The sequence below is a fragment of the Syngnathus typhle genome, linkage group LG10, assembly GCF_033458585.1.
Source record: "Syngnathus typhle isolate RoL2023-S1 ecotype Sweden linkage group LG10, RoL_Styp_1.0, whole genome shotgun sequence".
Classification (NCBI taxonomy): Eukaryota; Metazoa; Chordata; class Actinopteri; order Syngnathiformes; family Syngnathidae; genus Syngnathus; species Syngnathus typhle.
Window position 1 is genome coordinate 5,836,546 of NC_083747.1, and position 21,397 is coordinate 5,857,942.

Below are 21,397 nucleotides of genomic sequence, written 5' to 3' on the forward strand. Positions count from 1 at the left end.
AGACCATCAATCTTATTTTTTTTACTAGAAGGAACATATTGCTGGCTCGTCCTTCGGGACGGGAGCAGATTTTTCATGTGTCAAGCCATATAAAGTCCCGGCTTGTAGTCTCACTTGGACTTGATGTTGTTGAAGTTCTTGCCCAGAGACAAATGTCTTATTGATCGATTTTTTGCCAACCATATCAGCAGAGTCGACAGATCAGAGTCCAGGCCTGGAAATATAAGAAAGAAAAGTTAAAGAAAAATATACGTATTGTGAGGTAAACATATAAAAGTCAGGGCAGTGTCTCACTATTGTCGGAGATATCCAGGCTGGAGATGTTTGGAATCTCAGCAATGCATCCTTCAAGGATCTGTGACCCTCCAGAACGCAACTGTTGGAACAAGAGCACAAACAAAGTCAGACACATATTGCACGTGTTCATTACCAAATGTGAAACCATTAGACAAGACTCTCGGATGCGCAACCAATAGGAGCATAAAAGCAAAACATCAAGCTGCATAAACTCACATTTTTAGGGTGAACATGCAACTACACAGTAGATGGCAAATGAATACAGGATGTCTTGAAAATCACAGACAAAAAATGCCACTACAGTTAGGTGTGGATGCAGCACACTGTAAATAAAATGCAAAAGTCTTAAATTGCACAAGATATATAAATACAAGGTCTCTGTACAAGAAACATATTTTACCTTGTCATTTGATTGTTGTGTGTGGAATTTCAAGGACTTTCCACTAATCCACAAGGCTACACTATCAATAATAGTGGCGAAATTAGAGTGCTGTGAATACTTTTCTGGATGCACTGTAATGTAGTTCTACTAGTACAACCATGACATGAATAATGAAGCACAACAAATAATTAGAGTCGAGAAATAATTTCAAAAAGATGAAGGTGAGCATTTTGTAAGTACACTAAACCAACACCAGATGCGCAAATAAAATGGAACAATGAGAAGTTCATTAGTAAGCGGGAGCCTATTGGTACTTACACAATGGCCAAGCTTAAAGAGGCATTAAGGGGAGAGAACAGCGTGTCAAACAGAAGCCAAGAATTAGCAAGAACAACACAGATGCTTAATGACCATATAGTTACTCTAAAAACTCACACGCTGACACACACATTTGCATTTTGTGCGTCAGCCTACGCTGAGCGTCGCCTTCAGCAGAGGGCTCATTAGGGCATGGAATAATTGCAGAAATGCCTCATTTAATTCCCACCAGCTTCAATGAGAGAAGATTTCAACTGGTATCTGGAATTGAATTCCCCATGTGATTTCTATTCAAGTATTATCTTTGATGATCCCATTTAAGCTGTAAAAAGCTTTTTTCTTGTGGCACCGCATCGGTAGAGATGAAAAAAGTAGTGATGCAAAAATTAGATTGGGAAACAAAATACCACCACCCTACAACTATCATCCTCTCTACCCAGCCTTCTGCCTGCTAAGTATTTCATTCTAAAGCCTATGAATAATACCCACTGGCATGTCACCCGTCTGTCAAATGGTTTTGGAGTGGCTGCTGAAAAGCTGATTGCAGTAAAGGAGGATCAGTTCCAAATGATTAGATGCTACACTCACCAAAATTAAGCTGCAAATGGCACTTGGACAAAAGCTTTCGAGTGTCCATTTGCCAGTTAAGATGGGACATTATGGGTTGTATGTTAAAATGACAGATAGACTAACTCTCAAATTTAAGGAACAGACGATGTCACTGTACAACTACAGCAACATACAAATGTTGATTAGTGAGCAATATGTCATGATATAAATATTGTGAATTGCTCTTAAATTTTTGCTCGCTTGCAGAAAAGTAGCAAACTAATAGCTTAATAAACTTGTATCTTGAGAAAAAGGCACACTTGTAAATTCCAAATTGCAGTAATGCTGTATGGTCTCACCTCACAGCAGCTTAAGTCAAGAGATACGTCCTTCACATTGGGGTTGCTAGCCAGGCCTAGGAGGAGAGCTCTACAACATTCAATTGGACAGAAAGATAAAAATTAAATATTTAGAAATTGCTGGATTAAAAGGACTTTGTTGTTGTGGTTCACTCACTTGAGGACATCTGGCGCCAGCTTTGTTCCTGACACATTAATGGAGCTGAGAGACATGGCGCTACTGAAAAAGTGCTTAAACGATGGCGGCACCTCTTTGCCTTTCCTGCAAAAAATCAAACAGCTTTCAATTTCCTTCTCTCAGCGCTAAGGGTGTACATTTCTCCACTTAAAAATTATTCATTAGGTATTTATTAGGATACATGCGTGTGAAACGAATCAAAGATTCAATCGAGTGGGATTACAATTATAGATCCGATATGATACGGCTCAGTTCGAGAGGGTACGATGCAATAAGTTTGTTGTCATCATTTTATGAATTAACTATATGAATTCACTTGTCAGGTATTTGCTTCACAGATACATCCCTCCAATAAATGACAATTCGATACGTTTTGATTTATTTTGAAGTGGAACGATTCCAGCCAATGCACTTGCGTGTTTAAAAAAAACAAAACAATTTTCCCATTCACATCTGTCTTTGTTTTCAGACTCACTAACATTCGGGAGATTTTATAGCCACAAAAAAATGGTCATTCCTTTTACTCTCCTGTCCTCCCGTCCCCCCTGCCCATCTATAGACAACAGCCCCAGGGCCCGTTCAACATCAGCTCTATTCACCACAAGTCTCAACTCCCCCGAGACTCAGTGGGATTAGATAACGGTATCCAAAACTCCACCCCTAACCCATCTGTTACACATATGACAAGTGGAAACGTACACCTAAAGTGTGTTTGCCCTGACACTCAGTCACCAGCAGGTGTCACAAAAAATATTGAGGTCATGGCCGAGGGGGGTGCAAAAATTAATCTTTTTAAATGAATACGCCACTGAGTTTGAATATTAGGCACACTAAGTGGTCTTACCTGTGAGGAAAGACACTCTTGGAAATGTTGAGGACAGACAGATGCTGTGCCGAGCCTCGTAAGAGAGCAGAACAAACCTGGAAAATGTATAAAAAGAAAATAAATAAATCAATATATTATAGGCATCTTAAATTTATATAATGGATATTGTGTAATGAATCTGTGAAAAGGTCAAACTTCTCATTCAATACAATAAGAGAGTATTTGCAGTCTTTTCACCTTATTTTGCTTGTTTTTGTTTTACATGACTTCCAAACATAAACATGGTCTGATCATGTTTCATGATGCACTTTATACAAGCACGGCTTTGAACACTAACTTTGGACAGTAGACTTTTCTAAAATAATTTATTACATATTTGTTGTTTATGGGGCGGACCACTCGCCTCTGTGATAGAATGGCAGTACCTCCCTCACACATACAGTAAGACTGTCCTGTTTCTTAATTACTCATGAAGTTAAATTTATTTGTTTTTAGACACAATCCCCTCATCATTCTTATTTAAATATTAGTAATCCCGTTCAACCACATGCGATAATTAAATTTGAGAAGACACCACCTCGAGAATAAATCAAATTAGCAAAAAATATATTTCATTAACAACACTGAGGATTTGTGGACCAAAATCATCATTGTGCGTCTTTAACAATTTATTTTTGAGCTTTCCCCTCTGAATGTTTTTCTTTGGAACCTACCCACCTGATCCAATGAGCAGTCTGTGTTGGAGAGATCCAGGGTTGTCAGTCGGTTGGGCTGGCTCAAGAAATTGTAAAAATGCTACAAGGGGAAAAAAAACACAATCGAATTTGTCATGATAGGAACCAGTTTTTCCTGCAGAAGATTAACCGAATCAGCCTCGCTTTGTCTTTGGAGCACAGAAGACTACATCAGCTTTATCAGACAATTGATTAGCTGCCTAGCTACAAATACAATCTATAACTGAAATAGATTTTCTTTTGTTCTCCTTTTGATTGTACAGTAGTCGCATTATAAGAGAAAAAAATGTGTATGCTTAAATGCAAATATGTGCCAATATGTATGCACCTGCATGTCGTCTCCTCTGAGGATGTTCCCTGAGAGGTCCAGATGGACGAGGCTACCGGGGATGGATGGGTTGGCACTCAGTGACTGACAAAGGCTGTTCACCCCTGAAAACGCACACACACAAAAAAAAAACAGCCAAGCGGAAACTGTGTCAGCATTTTTCAAATGTCCACTTGTGCTTTTTTTCAGCATATTGAAGGGAATAAATTGAGTCAAACAATAAGACAAGCAGTGAGAATGAAGCATGCATGTCTCATGGCGGTGCAGTTTTCGTTTCAAGTCCAGATAAAAAAAAAAAAATGTGCGATACACTGATCTCGACAGAATCTGCTAGAATCCTGATAGTAATATTGGGATTGAAGTGTCTTTACATAATTGACGATTGGGGTGTGCATGACATTGCCGTATGACACGTAGAGTTGCTGACCCATGTGGAATGTATCGTATGACTCACACAGTCAATGTTACAGGGTCTTGAATCAGATTTTGTCTGCGGATTGATTTATTTGTTACATGAGTCTGAGACATAAGTAGATAGATTGAAAAACAAAGCAGAAGGCAAACAAGTCAAATCAAATTTGCCAATAGCCTTACAATAGATTGCTTAATATCCTCCAGTCAATCTGACAAATATTTAATCAACTACATATCATTTATGTAAATACAGTAGACTAGTATTATACATTAGTAGTACTTGTTTTCTTGCTTTTTGGATTTTAATCCTTCCTTCAAACCGGCAGCCACTGAAATAACTGTTTTAATGTGGGTTTAGGCCATTTTTTAAAAATTATTTTATAATCCAACCATTAAAATACATATTTTTTGAATGGGGGAAAACACTTTTAACACTTTTCATCCAAAACTGAAGCACCTACCAAATCTCGGAAAAGAACAAAATATTCTGATCATTTCAAGAATTTCTAACACCAGTGGGTGCCCTTGATATAGTTGTGCGCATTATGCCATTTGAGAGTTGGGATTATAGATTAAGCCTTGAGCGACAGCATCTGAGCAGGGATCGGTTGAAGCAACACTGCACTGTGGAATATGATAGCACTTTATTGATTGCCCTAGGCCTAAGCAGTTTACAGTGCATCCCTGAAGACTGTGTCTCGTGTTGCAGCGGTTACTTTGATGGTAAACCAAGACTAAATCGCACCTACAAGCCATTATTGACAAAACTTGCAAATGAAAAAGATTTTTTTTTAAAAATACATAAACAGAATTCTGAAAGTGTCTGCGTGTTTCACATGCAAATATAGTCAACAACGATTCCAGCATAACAATGAGGGACTTTTTTAAACAGCTATAAATGAAGTTGCCATATTAATCAAATTACATTTTTACAAAGACAACACCTACCTTTGGGTGACACTGAGGTTTTAGCGAAGTTTACGTGTTTGAGCCCAGTACGAAGTTTGGCAAACTGAACACCAAGGGAGGAAATACCTGCAAGAACACAGCTGATGAAAATGGCCCCCAAAACACTTTTCTTAGCAAATTATTTTTAACAGACCACCATTTCACTTTTAATTGGCAAAACTAACTGGGTTGTCGATTTATAAAATATGTTACTCGTATAAATAGTCAATCATATGATTCAATATTGATATGAACATATTTAAATATCCTACCTCTGTCCTCCAGAGGGTTGTTGGCAAGATTGATGCTAGTGAGTCCTGAGTTGGGGTTGTGTGCAAGGGCAGCAGCGAGTTTCTGGGCAAAATCACTGAGGAGAGACCAAAAGACATTTTAAGTTCATGATCAATACACTTGATGGCTTTCGGTAAAAGAAGCATCGTAAACGGAAGAAGAACATTAGTGACATCAGAAGTCATTAATGTTGAACTTGAGAAAGCGCCTGGATCACAACCTCTGTTCCAGTTTAGGGAATTTAATGGAGTCGAGGTCAGAATCAGAAATGGACAAAAGCATAGAATTGTCCGAAATTTCTCTGTAAGCCTTTTTGTCTATTAAGTTGACATTTTCACTTACGTTTTGAGTCCTGCGTTATCCAGCACCAACTCCTCAAGTCGAGTGGAGCGAGACACCACTTTAAGGATCTGCTCGCAAACATCTGTAGACTTAGGGAGAACACATAGTTAATAATAATGAGATAAGAAAAGCATGAAGGACAGTAAAATGAAATGATGAGCAGATAGGCTTACTGAAGACGTTCAGTGTTAATCAAAAAGACACGCTAGTCAACGGAATCAGCTCATTTTCCATTATATAAAAGCCAAAGTGCAATTAACCAGAAAAACTAAAACCAGAAAGATCCGAGCAAGAGAGATGTGCTTTGGGACACATGCTTTCCTTTTAAAAGAATTGCAGACAAAGTGCTCCCTTTTCTGTTAATTAAATCAATAACAAGCAATTCAACCCGTGGTACTTTGCAGCCATCAATGTGTGACGACAAACAACTTGGAAGGACACACTTCAGTAAACTTCAGCGGGACAATATTGTGTCCCTGTGGTTGCATCACCACAGGAGAAGCACACGTGGGAGCTAAAGCAGTCAACTTAGACAAAATAAAAAATTCAACAGTTAGAAGCAAAAGTCCCGCCTGGATGTTCACTGACCCAATTCAGTGTATGCTGCCTCTCATTCCCCCATGCAGACATTTAAAGGTTTTTACAACCAGTCGCTAATTATCTGCATGGCCGCAACAATTTTCCATGGGAATACCAGAACTTTACTGAACCATTGTGCCGTTTGTTATTCTTGGTAATTGACAGTCTTGCCATTAGGGCCCGCCTCTCTGGGCCAACAGCCCCGGTGGGGCCAAAACACTGGCAACATTGTCCTAGGGAAAGTGGAGAGGAGGGCAGAAAAGCAGTGCTGAGCGATAGAAAGATGGAGAAAGAGCTTGTTGTTCCCATGTTGATTCTCTCATACTATGAATTACAGAGCAGGGTTGAGAATGACAGAGCAGCAAGCAATACCTGAAAATACAGTACAACAGTAGTGAAGAATTGAACATCCAGAAAATGTCACAATGACACATCTGGAGAGGCACGAAGCATTCAAGACACATTAAATAAGACCTTTTCTTTCTGTGCTGCTTTGAGCTGCTGTGCAAGTTGCACTTTGTATGCAAGCTACACATTTATGAGGTCATCTTTCCCCTCAGCCCAGTTCGGCAACCTGACTAGAACACTAACTGGTGTGAGCAAGCAAATTGCTTCTTGTGACAGAGAATAATCACACAGAAAGAGATTTCTTTCTTTAATAAGACTCCTATTGTGGCTACATCAGCATGAATAAAGCTGTGCAAAAAAAACAACAACTAGAAAATCAATTCTGCTGTTGAGTAGGATGTTTTTTTTCTTTCATGCTACCTCTTGAATTATTTCGTCAGCTGGCTCTCCGTGTCCCTCTCCATCGAAATTCAAATTGACCTACATATTTCTATCCTGTTGCTGCTCTCATTCATGCTCCGTCCTTTTTTGTTTTTTTCTCCTTTGGTACATTTGTGACTGGTATAAATGCACAAAGTTGCCTCAGGTGGCTTTATTTGCCTTGCAGAAAAGGAAGGCCTTTCTCAAACTACTTCTACTACTAAACTATTGCTATGTCCTCTCAAAAGCTGCACACCAAAATAATTAAAAAGCTCATCTTTTTTTGTAGTTTTGGTGACCACTTAATACTGGCCAGCCACACGTAAAAACACATGAGCCCCCGTGAACATTTGAGCCTAAATATGCACATCATGGCATAGTGGTGAGGAAAGGGATTAAACATAATACAAAGGGACTGGCAATAATAAAAGCATGAGATAATTGTTTGGACTGAGGAAGCAGAGTGTGGTAACTGATGAGACACCATGAAGCGCCAAGACAAGACAGCTGGTAATGAAGACCTGCAGAGGGGGCCTGGTGTCGCTTTGTCTCATTCTGATCTTGGGAGTCTTATCACATGAGAACACTTGACTGATCCTGAGTCAAATGACACACGAGGGACGATGGCCATACTGCCACATAATTTCGTGGGAATGAGAATAATCACAAAGCTGAACAAATATGCCAATTGCAAAAAACAAACAAATTATGATTTTTCTCATTGAATTGGATTAAATTTATAAAAATCACACAAACAGCCCTTCAACAATCCATATTTGTTTCCCTGTAGATAGACATGGCAACCACAGACCACAGTATACTAGTTCCAAGATGAGTGAATAGAGATGTAAATATTTAAAACAAAGGACGACTGCAAGTGTGGGTGTGGGGACATTTAATCAAATTGATAACAACCGAGACCACATATTTATAAGTAGTGCCTCACTAACTGTGATGGGAGCAAATCTGACAAGCTTGTGGCAGCTCATAATAGAACTGAAATATATGACGAGGAACTAAAAGGGATGTGTGTGTACGTGTGTGTGTATTTTAAAGGGATAATAAACGGAAACAATTCAAGAATAAAATGACCTACCATCTCACAACCATCAATAATGCTTCTACCAAAAACATTTAGACATTAGACAGCACTATAAACTTCATCATGAAAGAGGTGCAGCCCTAGACATTCCTTTTAACAGGCGACTGAGCTGAGTGAGAAACCAAAGACAAAAATGCAATTCGCCACATGATTGCTGTCTACACTATTCGAGGACTTAATGGGAGGGACACCTGATTCATGGTGATCTTAGAAAAATGACAGGAATTTTAATTTGGAGTCTCTGGAGCAACAAACAGATCATCAGTGTGGATAGAGAAAAGGAGCCTACCAGCTTGTAGTCCTTTGTGGTAAGCTTGGTGAACCACTGGTTGAACTCAAGGACTGCAATTATGGCTACCAAGTCTCTGAGGGAAAAAAACATATCGGCGGGTCACTCAGACAATTTACTCCAATGATTAAGCAACTTTTATTATTTAAGTATTAAAGTTCTGACAGTATTTAAAAATACACACCGGTTCTCTAAATGGCTGAAGTCCTGCAAGTTAAGATCTCTAGTGTCTTGTGTCAAATAGATGGTGTCCACATCCTGGGGAAATAAATAATTCATTCAAGCCAGAATGAAGAAGAAACATTTCCCCACTTTGAATTGAATAACTTCCACAAAAAAAAGAAGTTTCCCTATGACTTAGGAAAAGACCGGACATTTACACATTTACTATGGTAACTTGGTTATCAGTAACTATGGATGAACCGATACTGACCCATTGAACCTCTTCTCTGTATGGCAGTGACAGCCAGTCACAAACACACTTGTACATCTGAGAAAAGCCACCTGCAGCACAAGCAAGCATCAAATAGAAAGAGCATTAAATGTATAACTTAAAAGCACGATGCTTCAAAGCTTCACTTTCATATTTGATTTATCGTTGCAAGTCCTTTTTTGCAGTATGACATTTCGAGCTGCTTGACATCACTGATCCCTACCACATGGCCCCGGGTCAGCAGGTTTGTTGTTCTCCCACAACGTCTGCAGTGAGGTCAGTCTGTCGGGAGGCTCCATGCTGAGCTTCTTCATCACTTTACTGGCACGAGAAAAGAGCAAGAGTATTATTTAGTGAGGCAGTTCTAAAAACTCACCCCAAGAGTGTGTGAAAGTCTTAACTTATGGATAGCAAGGATGATGCTGGGGTGTGCCGAGGACTGCAACATTTGATATGCTAGATGATAATGTATTATTGAACAAGTTATAAAATTGGGTAGGATGAAATGGAACCGTCCGTTGGAGAAAATAATTGACCTTTTGTAAATTTTCAATTTGACTGAATGGCTAGAGCATATGGGGTTCATCAAGGGTCAGCTCTTGGACCCCATTTGTTGAGCCAGAATATATTACGCTTGGGTCAAATTCTTCAGAACCATAATGATATTATTATGCAAATGGGATGTAGTTATATCTAGCATGTGTCAAAAAAAAAATGGTTTCACAAACATGTTTAATTTTAAAAACTCTGAATGTTATAATGAGCATGTTTCTTTCTCTCAATAATATGGGAGTTTCTTTGTTACTGAGACTCACTTGGGTGAAAGACCTGGACATATTCTGAGCAGACAGTTTCCAACATGTGCAACCACCTCATTGACCTCCTCAGTGGAGATGAGCTTCAGTGAGAAGGAACCTCGCTCGTATTCTACTAACAGCTGAAAGGAAAGACAAAGTTAGTTTTTCCCAATAGATTTTTCTTTTAAATCTGGATACAAATTATTCGCCCCCCCCCCCCCCACTCAAAAACATTGAATTTGAATTTTATAATCCCTTCTATCGACGTCCACTAATCTATCCACAGTCATACCAACCCATCTGTCCATGCACCAAATAATTAAAGTAAAAGGACAACTACAGTGAGTGACCTTTCCCAAGATGGGTTAACCATTAAAGCATTGACTCCGATTATGCTATTAACCCATGCATGTCACCTTTACAAGTCAACATTTGCATAATCACGTGAGATTTGTATCCAACATAATTGTCAAAATATTAAGCGCACACATGATAGTCCCAAATGTCTCCCTTGTGAAAGTAGTGCTGGTAATTCCAGGCTTGTGTGCCAGCAGGATTGAAGTAAGCATTGGCATGCACTTTTGACATACCAAATAACATCAGTCAGCAAGGTTTTGCTTTTGTGTTTGTACTTGAGATGTCCTGTACCTGTTTTGCCTTATTACAGCTAATGCCCTGGATCTCCAGGTAGTTAAAGGAGTGTTCCACCTAAACAAAAAAGAGAGAAAGGTACATTGGAACGAGTGAAATACAGTATAATGTGAATGAAGAAAGAAAAAGTAGCAGGAAAATTATCCAGAGGCTTGATTCCAATGTTTGGGTGGAAAATAATGATTACATTTTGTTACGCTGTGATAGTTGTGCCAATATCAAGACTTGACAGTGACTGACTGTCTGAAGAATATGTGTAAAATAATGTTTTATCCATAATTTATAGGTTAAAACCAATTCTTATCCCGAAAATAAAATAAGTTTTAGTGTCTGGAAATAAAACCTGAACAACAACAATAATAATAATAATAATAAAACAAAAGAAACTATTTTTATCAATTTGTGAAAAGAAGCATTTTACGTCAAATACAAGAAAAGCAGTTGTCTGCTTTTGCATACCAAAAAAGGACATAAACCAAAAATGATCCCCAACGTGACTGTGGGGGAATCTTTTTGCCCGAGACTGTTTATATTACGGTAAGTAAGCAAGTAGGTTCCCGCACTTGCATCTCACATACACACAGCCTGAAGGCAGGCCAGGAAGCGAGAGCAGACAATTCCAGGTGGGAGTTGACTTTCCGAGGATTGGCTCAAAGATGAGTGTGGGGGGAGACGACGAGCAGACTGTCTGTCTCTGAGTGTGTTTGTGTGTGCATGGGTGTTGTGGGAAGCACTGTTCTTTCCACCAATGTTTTGTCTACACTCCACTGAATAAAAATGATCCTACAAAAGCACCATAATCAACATTCCGTCATTTAATTGCGTTGTTTACAAAATAGTGACACTGCGACATTTACATTTTAGAAAACATTTATAGAAACAGTAATTCAAATCCCTCAGAATGATGTTTCATCTTTTCAGCTGATGATGTTGGTGAGCTCATGCAAAAGTAACTTATGATTGAATGTGAAAATAACGGTTCAAAAAGAAAATATTTATAATGCTACCTTTTCACAGCACGCCACAATATCTAACACATATTGTTGCCATATTGGCACAACTGATTTCCAGCCAATGTTCCTGGAACATGCTGACACACAGAAGCTGATGGCAAAAAAAACCTCAATGTCCTGCTGAGACGACCGAATCCATTAATGTTTGCATGGCTCACACATACCACCTGCCACTACTGTATACAAGCAGAGCCACAATATTTTTAAATCAGTCCCGCACACTTCATCGAGCTACATAGTACAGTCAACCGCCACTTACCCGCAGTTTGGGAGCTGCAGATTCACCTACTTGTATTTCCGGATTTGTGTTTCCTTTTTTTTTCCTTCCCCCTGCTGCTGTTGTTTTTTAAATGAGTGGGGAGCCAAACCCCCTTTTTTGCAGAATTTCCCCCCCCAAATGTATTTCAACATATTTCACCCGGTGCCTATACCCCAATGAATAGCAAAGTCCACTTTACTTAAAATCTGAATCGGAAGCCTTCCTTGGAAACAGCCGAGAATATTATTATAATTTTAAGCGATTGTGGCATGAGCAAAATCATCAACTGCACTGAAACATTTGTATGATACAAATAGTTGATCATTTGTTTCCATCATTGTAAAATAAATATTTCGAGACATTTGGTCATACTATTGAACATGCTACTCACATAACACCTGAAAAACTAAATCCAAACAAAGGCATGTGGAACAAAACATGATCTTCAGCTGCAGGCAGACAACGTTCTTTGATGCATCATCCTCTTCAGAACGAGACAATGTAGCTTATCCCTGCTAACCTTTGACACACTAGTGTGTGAGGAGGGGGGCGGGTGAAAGCAAGAAGTAAATCTGGACTAAGGAAAAAGTAGTGAGGATGAGAGTAAAAAAAATCCGGAATGAAAGGTTTAAGGGACATCGAAGCAGAGGTGGTCTTACTGAGGGGATGTGGATTTATTCTAGCCTTGGAAGTGCTTCTGAGTGAGTAGTTCATAAATCAAAGGTCTGACTTTTCAAGTCAGGATAGTAGACAAACAAAAGAACTGTTGCACTGCCTAAATAAACATTCGCGAAAGACTATACTGTAGTCATGGGGCTATGGTAATATCCTTAAGCGAACAGGAAAGATTCCATGTAAAATAAATCATACAAACAAACAAACAAACCAAAAAATATTAGAACTGTACAGACGAAGAAACAATTTTCTGTGTAGAGTGCAGCAGAGTCTATGCGACTTATATTCAAGTGCGGCATAAAAATATTCAAATTAAAGCCCGGACTGACCTCCCACTTTCTTTTGGAGGTTGGCAAATACCTTTGGTGCATTACCTTTGGTGGCCTGATTGTGGTAATGCAACCAAAGTATTTTCCAACCTCCAAAAGAAAGAAGACATGAAAGAAGAAATAGAAGTTGAAGAAATGGAAGACAAAAGGCAAGATGAGGAAGAAATGGAAGAAGTAGTAGTAGTCGCCTTCTTGCTAAAAGGTTAGGGGTAATGCACTAAATGAAAGAAAGTAGTAGAAGTGGTAGTCATAGCAACTACTATTGGTTTACATTACACCCATGTGCAGCAGAATACAATGACAATCCAATATTTTTCAAATTTTGTCATACTTTCATGGGGGGGAAAAAAAAAAATCAAAATCTCTCCACTTACCTTGGTGGGAATGCGTGCAGTCAGGAGGTATGCTCGATGGGACGCAAGAGCCTGCGAGAAAGAATTAGAGGGCAAAATGATGAGTCTGTAAATACATGCTCTTTTGCGGTAAATACAGAGTCCGAGCAGGAAGTGATACAGAAGACAAGCAAGCTCTTCTGTTGACTCATCAGGAAAAAAAATGCATGTGATAGGAAAGAATCCTGTCGAAGACAAAGAAAAACTTATTTCTCTGCTCACATTTGTTTTGGGGAAAACAACAATCAATATGTTATGGAGCAAAACAGTAACTGAATCATGATTAGTCAATTTGAAATAATGTCATGCTTAGACATGGAAATAAAATGTTCTATAATTGTTATTTTAAATTAGCACGAGTCAACCCATTTGAATATATAATAATCTCAATCTGCAATCATCTCAATTCTCCCTCAGCACTGATTGGATATCAGTGCCATACTCGTTTGCAAATGGATGCAAAACAGTATCATCCTGCAGGGTGTCCTGTAAGAACGCTGTGTGTCTTTTGTTTACCAAGATAAGGAACCTTCACAATCATTCATCAGCATACCAGCCACACACTGTAAGGGCGAGATCTGTGTAATGAGAGATGCTGGAGATAAAACTGCAAGAACGTAATCAAAAGGTGGGAAAAACCAATGCGGAGGAGAATCCTTGTAACAATCCAGGTTGGGCCCGCAGTGGTTTTTGTTTGGAGGGGATAGTCGGGAAAAGACAAAAGGCAGACTAACAAGAAAAGCGGAGGCGGTTGGGGAACCTTTCTGATGTTGACAGCGAAGCAGAAGACTCCCTTTGGAGTAGGCGGAAAACATCAGTCAGCACCAATAACGCACATTAGTACAACTATCTTTCCAAGGAAACCACGAATACAAACCGTACACCACCCACCAAAACTAAACGACAAACTTCAAACCTTAAGATAAATTGCATTTCCTTAACCCCTTTTCTCCCTGTCTTACAGTTCAGTTGACCAAAGTACAGATTTGCAATTACAACAAACTGGCTCTGATAGTATCACTCAAACGGCTTGTCCTGAAATACCCGGAACATTACATAACGCAATATAAATCTATTGCAGTGTGATCAGATCTGTGCAACTCGATTTCAAAGCCAATCTGGAAAGTATTCATCCAGACATAATGGCAGGAAAGGCACCCTGGAAAAGTCCCATTACTAAGTTCTCTCTTTTGGGTTTCACAGTTTCGAGAAGAAAGCATCATGCTAATAATAATAATAATTAACGAAACCAATTGTTTACATGGAGTATGTCAGTTGATACAATGCACAAATGTAATTTCAGTCCAATCAATCCTGGCTGTGGCAATGACCTACAAACCTCATTCAATTGAAGCCAGTAAGAGCAAACAGACCTTGTCATAGTCCGCCACTCATGTTTAGCAAGTGGTATTTGTAATAAAACCATTTGACACTTCTCTTGTGGACATACACGCACTTCCAACACGCTTCTTTGGCTCAGCTTGTTCAATGAAAGATAATGGAGTCATTTTGTATATTCTACATGTTTGTATATTCTAGGAACACAGACAAATCAGAAGACTGGAACACAATGACAACAGAAAATCATCAGTCAATACCATGACACTATTTACAAAGAAATATAAAGCCGAGTGTCCATGACCCTGACGTAAACTATCATTAAATTGAATGATGGTGGGAGGAGCTTTCATGAGACCAGACTACATTGCTTGGCAATACCTCCCTTGGGATATATTACTCGGACTATTGTTATCTACAAATATGTTAAACCTTATAATGAGAAAAAATATATACATTGCTCATGGTGAAGCCTAATATCACAATAGAATTCGGATTGACTCAAATCATTGTGGTAGTGCCCCTAAATGGTGGGATAATTTTGTTTATTTGTTTAAAAGGTGAAACAAAAACATAGAATTTCTAGATTCATTAAATTAGGAAGATAATCGGTGCCAAAAAAGACCCCGGCCCAGTGTACTGAATGACCTCTGGCCAGTGGTGCTTACTTCGCACCTGATGAAGACATTGGAAAAGATCTTCCTCAATCTTCTCAGACCTCAAGTGCAACACACCAAGGATCAACTGTAGTTTGCATATTAGCCAGGTGTGGGAGTGGAGGATGCCGCCCTCAAACTACAAACCACTCCCACCTGGACAAGGGGAGAGCCACGTCAAGGATTCTCTTCCTGGACGTCCCTAGTTCCTTTAATAGGCCAGTACTAGTGGAGGGAGCTGAAGTGGAGGCTGAAGTGGAGGCTGAGGACTTGTAAAAATATCTACCTCAGGAAAGTGGTCGGCGAGAAGCTGGCCTCTCTGGGGGACATTATAGACAATGTCAGCCACCTTCTGCACACCGTCATCATCACTCAGAGGAGCCTGTTCAGTGGGAGACTGCTCCTCCCCAAGTGTCGGACCAACAGACTGCTGAAATCCTTTGTTCCTCATGCCATCAAACTGTATAACTCAATTGGGGGAAGGAGCAATAGGAACAGGGACAAAGGGAGTCCTCACATGATTGGGACAGCCAAGTGTATTTGCTTCAATACTTTATTATTGTTATTTATTTCTTACTCAACACTTTATTGCGATTGCTATGTACTTTATTTGTTACGCTCCTCTTTGTTTGTTACTCATGTGCAATGGTCTCTTTTGTACTATTTTTGTGTGAGCTACTGGAACCAGAACTTCCTGAGGGAGCAAGCCCAAGAGATGAATAAAATTGAGTCCAAGTCTAAACTTTTAGAAGTGTTGAGGGATTATATGATGAAAGTACTTTGACAGAATCAACATTTGTTACATAAAATGAAGGTTTATAACATTTGCAGGTCTATATAATGGTCATTTTTTCTCCGAATAATAAAAAAAGAACTCATCGGACATTTCCACTAACATTCCCACGCCATCCCACTCATAGGTTTAAATTCCTCGACATTTTTGCCTTCCTTTTGTATTTATTCCAGAATCAGTTTCTCGATTTTCCATAGCAACAACTGCCCATTGTTTAATCGAGTGCGGTCAAGCAGTGGGATATTCTCATGCTCTCAGCCGGTATAAAATACCCAAATTAGTCCACGGAAATTCCTCAGGCAGATTCCCACATATTTGCATTGCTTCTGCATGTGTTTCTCCATGTTCTCCCACATAACACGGGCGTTTTTAAATGATCGTTTCATATTACGGTGCCTCCAACACTTCAATGACCATATTTCTTTGTGATCTAAGACTCACTGTCTCTCCAGTTAATGGGAACACTACATAACTGACTAGCGCAATTTTCTTCCACACTAACTCGTTCTCTGCCACAAGCTTCCCACCTCGCACAGCTGCCAGATCATTTAGCGAACACAGGAAATGTGAAAGTAAAACTCATTCTTTCTGCTTATGTCCTTAGATGACGCATGAAGTTTCAAACAATAACACCAGTAGTTGTTTGATGACTTTATTCATCGTTCTTCTCAAAAGCTTTATCTCTTAAGAAAAAAACAAAATCAAAAACAAAATTGTTAACAATCCACCAGAAATACATTATTCATGCAGTCTTCAGTAAGTCCTAATGTACACGTTGAAGAGCAGGAGATACTTTCCAAGTCCCTATGCTTGTTGTCAACAAGATACGAGTTGCTGTTTTTCCACGTGAATACATTGAAGTCATTCACACACAACTAAGTGAGTCATTTAGTGAGTCATTTGCTTCACATCATCTGAGCTGTTAAGATTTCCAACAGTGAGTGCAAAGTACGACCCGGTACACGCATGCCAAAGTATTAAGACTCTGGAGAATTAATTTGAAAGTTGGCAGTTGCACTTAAAGACAGATAAGGAAGCTTCCTGGACTATTGGAGTCGAGTAAAGTTTAAAATGTCCCATTGGTATAACTAAACAAAAGCCTCTTTTAAATGATGTTTTCACTATGATTGTGACTGACAAGAGACGCCGTACAAGCACAAGACAGTTTTTACCGAGCCAATTAATCTGACAAAATCATCACTAAGCACAGTGCTGCAGCCATGAAGAAGAAAAAAAAACGAATGAGTTTTAATTCTCTTGACCTAATTCACAACTATTTTTAATTTTAGTTATTGCTCCAAAAGTGGCATTTCTCTTTCAACTCGTCTGGATTTTGCTACATCCTTAAAATTCTGTGCATTCGGTGCCCAGACTTAAAAATGTAGGGGGGAATATTCGCTTTTAGTAACCTTTACAACTTTCACAGTGTAATCAGCCCCATAAAAAAAAAAAAAAACGCAGACAGGAAAGCAGACAGTTATTTTGCGTATGCTGGAAAGCAGCAGCAGTCGACTCACCAAGACTCGGTTCTCTGTCTTGTCTCCTTTGATCTCCAGTTTGACTCTTTTCCTCAGTGACAGCTTCACCTTCCTCCCTACTGCATCCCGCATGCTCTCTACACACAAAGACAAAAGATTAAAAGTCAGCGTTGGCATATATTTGAAGATAATACTGACAGCAGTGGTTCATAGATAAAAACATTCATAGATACCCACCGGCTTATGTCTAAATTCCGTCATTACAAATTATGCATTATTCAGTTCTGGATGAAGTATTTTAACTAAAGTGATAAGAAAGAATTACAGTGCAAAAGTCAGGATTTGTTTTTATGTGATGCCTCCATACTCTCAGTTTCATTTTAGGACCTGCACGTGGAACGCAGATGCTCACGCGGTTGTCTTTGTGTTCCATTTCAGGGTTTACATGAATATTCGTCCACATGATGCGCCTGATTTCAATTTTGTGGGAAATTCTGTGACGGCTTCAAACTTTAGCGGACTAAAGACGATAAGGAAGCTGCTGCACTCGGCGTATGCTCTCTTCAGCCCGATTGTTCACGCCCAGGAGAAGCACCAAAATTGGCAAGCTGGCCCAGAGAGCAGAAGTGGGTCAGCTGCCTCTCCAAGCTCTTCACACTCCCACTCATCCATTCTGAGGGAGGATGTACATCTGTGCTGGCATGTGTATCTTTGCCTACAGGCTTCTTTGGATCAAAAGGAAACAATTAGGGAATGCGCTAAAAACAGTTAGTGCGGCTCTATCCAACATGTGAAGTTGAATATTTCAAGAAGCATGAGGGGAAGTAAGCATTTTTCGTTCATTTCCATCGCCGATTAATTTAAACTGAAACAGCAGTGCAGCCTGAGGATTGAGTTGCAGCATCTTTGTGCAATTGGGAAAATGAACCTCAGGCTCAAATTGACTCATGTTTATAGAGTCACGGCAGATACAAATTGGTGTACTTCATGTTAATCGTACCAACGGCATCAAGGCAAGTGGATCGCTACAAGTCAATTTATTTTGGATTGTGTTTGTTTTCGCATCAGCGGTTGGAGTTTTTATTGTCAAAAGAAAAAAACGTAACAAGCCATCCTGTTTTGTTTAAAGTACCAAACGAATATAAAACATATTTGTGATTACGTCTTCAATCGGAAATGAAAGAGCAGGAAAATTTCAATGCACAATCCTGCGTCTGATTTTAGTAAATGTGCTCACGGCGGATCACACGATCGACGTGAAATTTATCATGATCCTATTTTTGATCATTTAACCGCACAGCTTTCCTGTGTGTCACTGAGAAGTGATGTCATTGGGCAGGGCCTGTTATTTATTCACCACACTGCTACACCCATAATTGGGTTGCTCTGATCCAAAGTATTAATAAAATAGGCCACAATGACCCACATGCAATCATGCTCTTCTTTTACTGGCTATGAAAATGTAATCACAGAAAATAAATCAAAATGAGCCAAAGGGTGAAGAAAAAACAAAAAAGCACTCCAAAGACAAATAACATTGACATTAGAATATCGACTAAATGTGTATATCTCAATTTTGAGTGGACGGAGATGTAGAATACTTGGAGTGGTATTTTGCTAAGATGATGCTGAATCACTGGAACCAGTCCACAAACGTTCCTAACAATAGTCATCATCCACACAGCTCCTCACATGACTCGTGATCATGACAAATTCCTCAGTGTTCTCAATGCAAAGTTTAGACTGTTTCCATGTGGCACACCATAAATATATGATTCACGTGCAGATGACGCACAAGATGACCTAATATAGCTATTGAAGTTATCTACGAAGTCCCCCCCGTACAATTTCCTGAACACCCATGCCCCATTAAAAGGAGGAAGTGTTTGTCCATAGATGGGATGGAAAGTGCTTGTGCTTGCCCAAGATTGCACCAAGGTGTCAAATAGTAACTGCTTGGTCAAACAAAGAAAGTTAAACACACAGCTGCACAACTGGGTGAAAAGTAAATATCCGGCGTAAAAGTCGAAACAGGTCCGAGAAGCATAGCACATTTCCCCAGGACCAGTCCTGTGACTTTTAAAACATAAACTGTGGACTATGGGCAGACAGTCACGGCAAACTGACAACACCTATTTGATGTTGTTTCTTTGTCATTTAAATACACAGAGCGCCCGAACAAGGCTACAGTATTTACTCCCAGGCTTTTGCAGGCCACATCAAGTGAGGTTGTGGGCCAGATCAGGCCCCAAGGGCCTTGCGTTTGACACCGCTTCCTTAGACAAGAATCTTCAGGCTGTCCACAAAGTACTTTTACAGTGTAAAAACTGCGGCAATTGAGATATCCTAATCGGACATGTTTACTCTGTACTAATACCGTTTTTTTCAATGTATAGTGCGCAAAATTTAACGAATTTATTGTCCTAAAATCTGGGGTGCGCATTATACATGGGTACAAAAATGTTTCCTTTTTTTTACTCGAAATGAAAACAAAAAATTCATAAAAATTGGGTGCGTATTATACATGGGTACAGGCTTTTTTCCAGCATCAGCATGCCATTTTTAGGGTGCGTATTATACATGGGGGCGCACTATACACGGAAAAAAACGGTAGTATTAAATTTTGCATTCAATTTGTATTTCAGGGACTATGTGGATTAAATGGGTTGAGCAACTGTTATAATGGCCACTTTTCCAAAAAAGGCACAATGTGCATTGTGATTTACGCAGAATGGGCAAAACTACGAGATTACATAGAGGACAGCTGCTTTACAAGATATAATTTCCACAGATTTGTCTAATATGTTATTTTGTAGTCAATTTGTTAAATTACACAAGAGTTTATGAACATCATAATTGTAGATATCAAGGTCCAAAGAAATGCTTTTGTCCTTTACTAACATCAGACTTGATGTTTATTACCCAACCTGCACCTTTAAAGTCTCAGAAAGGGATCTTGGTGCGCAATAATAATGATTGTAGATTGTACAGTCTGTATTATCAGCAGTAAAAACAGTTGGGTGTACTATGGAAGTGTCACGCAAAAGAAATCATGCATGACTCCTAGGAAAAATACAACTGAGACAATCCCACTATTGTTTGCCACAGTCGGGCACAATGAGAAGCTGTGCAGCGTTGCAGAGGAACAACACACCACGTTCCCGATGACGATCGCGTCGCGTGGGTTTGACAAGAGGGTTGAACACATGGCCACAAATGAGCTTTACTCACCCATGAGCTCTTTGGAGACCTCTGACATGTCCTCGTTCATTTTGTGCACACTTAAGTATCCAAACTAGACGACGATGAGGTTTCTCCCTTGCTGTCGGAATGAAGGCAAAAGCGGGCGAAAGCCAAGTCTAAGGTGGTACCACACTGCCGCCTCGCCGGTGCTTCTCTTGCAGGGTTACATGCTCCTCTCCCCCCGCACTGTCCGGACAATATTTCGGCGTGGATCGGTGCAGGGCATCGTTTTGTGATTCAAGCGGTTTTAGGATGACTTGAGCCGGAGGGTGGCAAACGGAAAGTACACCGAAGGGATCAGATGTAGCGTATCTTCACAGGCAAGACGGGACAACATCCTCTCTAGCTGTCTCTCTATCGTAAAGCTGTCTGGGGTTGTATAACGGCAGCCAATGGTGGAGATCGGGAGCCCAAGCCCCTCCTAGGCTGATGATGCGACAGTCTGGGAGCCGATCGTGGCGTTGCAAGAGGGGGCGTGGTTGCGCTGGTGTCACTGGCTGCTCCTCGGGTCAGAAAGACCGAGTTAAGCTTCTCCAAACCTCCGAAATTAAAGCAGTGCTATTCAACAATTAGTTTCTAATAATAAATGCATGGAAGCCGAAAGAACTATAAAGTTTGGCAAAAGATGTCATTTTC

At 39.7% G+C, this 21,397-nt stretch overlaps 1 protein-coding gene across 3 annotated transcripts in view; it reads right to left on the reverse strand.

Moving 5' to 3' along the window:
* LOC133160438 (F-actin-uncapping protein LRRC16A-like) overlaps positions 1–21,168 on the reverse strand; it is a 31,741-nt gene extending 10,573 nt beyond the window's left edge. For 2 of the 3 annotated variants that reach the window (XM_061288082.1, XM_061288081.1), the window contains exons 1-19: positions 20,750–21,166; positions 17,558–17,655; positions 13,236–13,286; positions 10,583–10,642; positions 9,953–10,074; positions 9,361–9,458; positions 9,138–9,208; positions 8,889–8,962; positions 8,705–8,780; positions 5,967–6,055; positions 5,606–5,700; positions 5,334–5,420; positions 3,972–4,075; positions 3,627–3,704; positions 2,928–3,004; positions 2,063–2,167; positions 1,906–1,975; positions 295–376; positions 115–214 (exon numbers count right to left, since the gene is read on the reverse strand). In XM_061288082.1, the coding sequence (XP_061144066.1) occupies positions 115–214; positions 295–376; positions 1,906–1,975; positions 2,063–2,167; positions 2,928–3,004; positions 3,627–3,704; positions 3,972–4,075; positions 5,334–5,420; positions 5,606–5,700; positions 5,967–6,055; positions 8,705–8,780; positions 8,889–8,962; positions 9,138–9,208; positions 9,361–9,458; positions 9,953–10,074; positions 10,583–10,642; positions 13,236–13,286; positions 17,558–17,655; positions 20,750–20,789 (1,577 nt within the window). In that variant the 5' untranslated portion in view covers positions 20,790–21,166. Of the gene's footprint in view, positions 1–114; positions 215–294; positions 377–1,905; positions 1,976–2,062; positions 2,168–2,927; positions 3,005–3,626; positions 3,705–3,971; positions 4,076–5,333; positions 5,421–5,605; positions 5,701–5,966; positions 6,056–8,704; positions 8,781–8,888; positions 8,963–9,137; positions 9,209–9,360; positions 9,459–9,952; positions 10,075–10,582; positions 10,643–13,235; positions 13,287–17,557; positions 17,656–20,749 lie in introns of all 3 variants that reach the window. The other variant, XM_061288080.1, reaches the window with a different exon arrangement.
* Between the last annotated feature and the right edge of the window lie 229 nt (positions 21,169–21,397).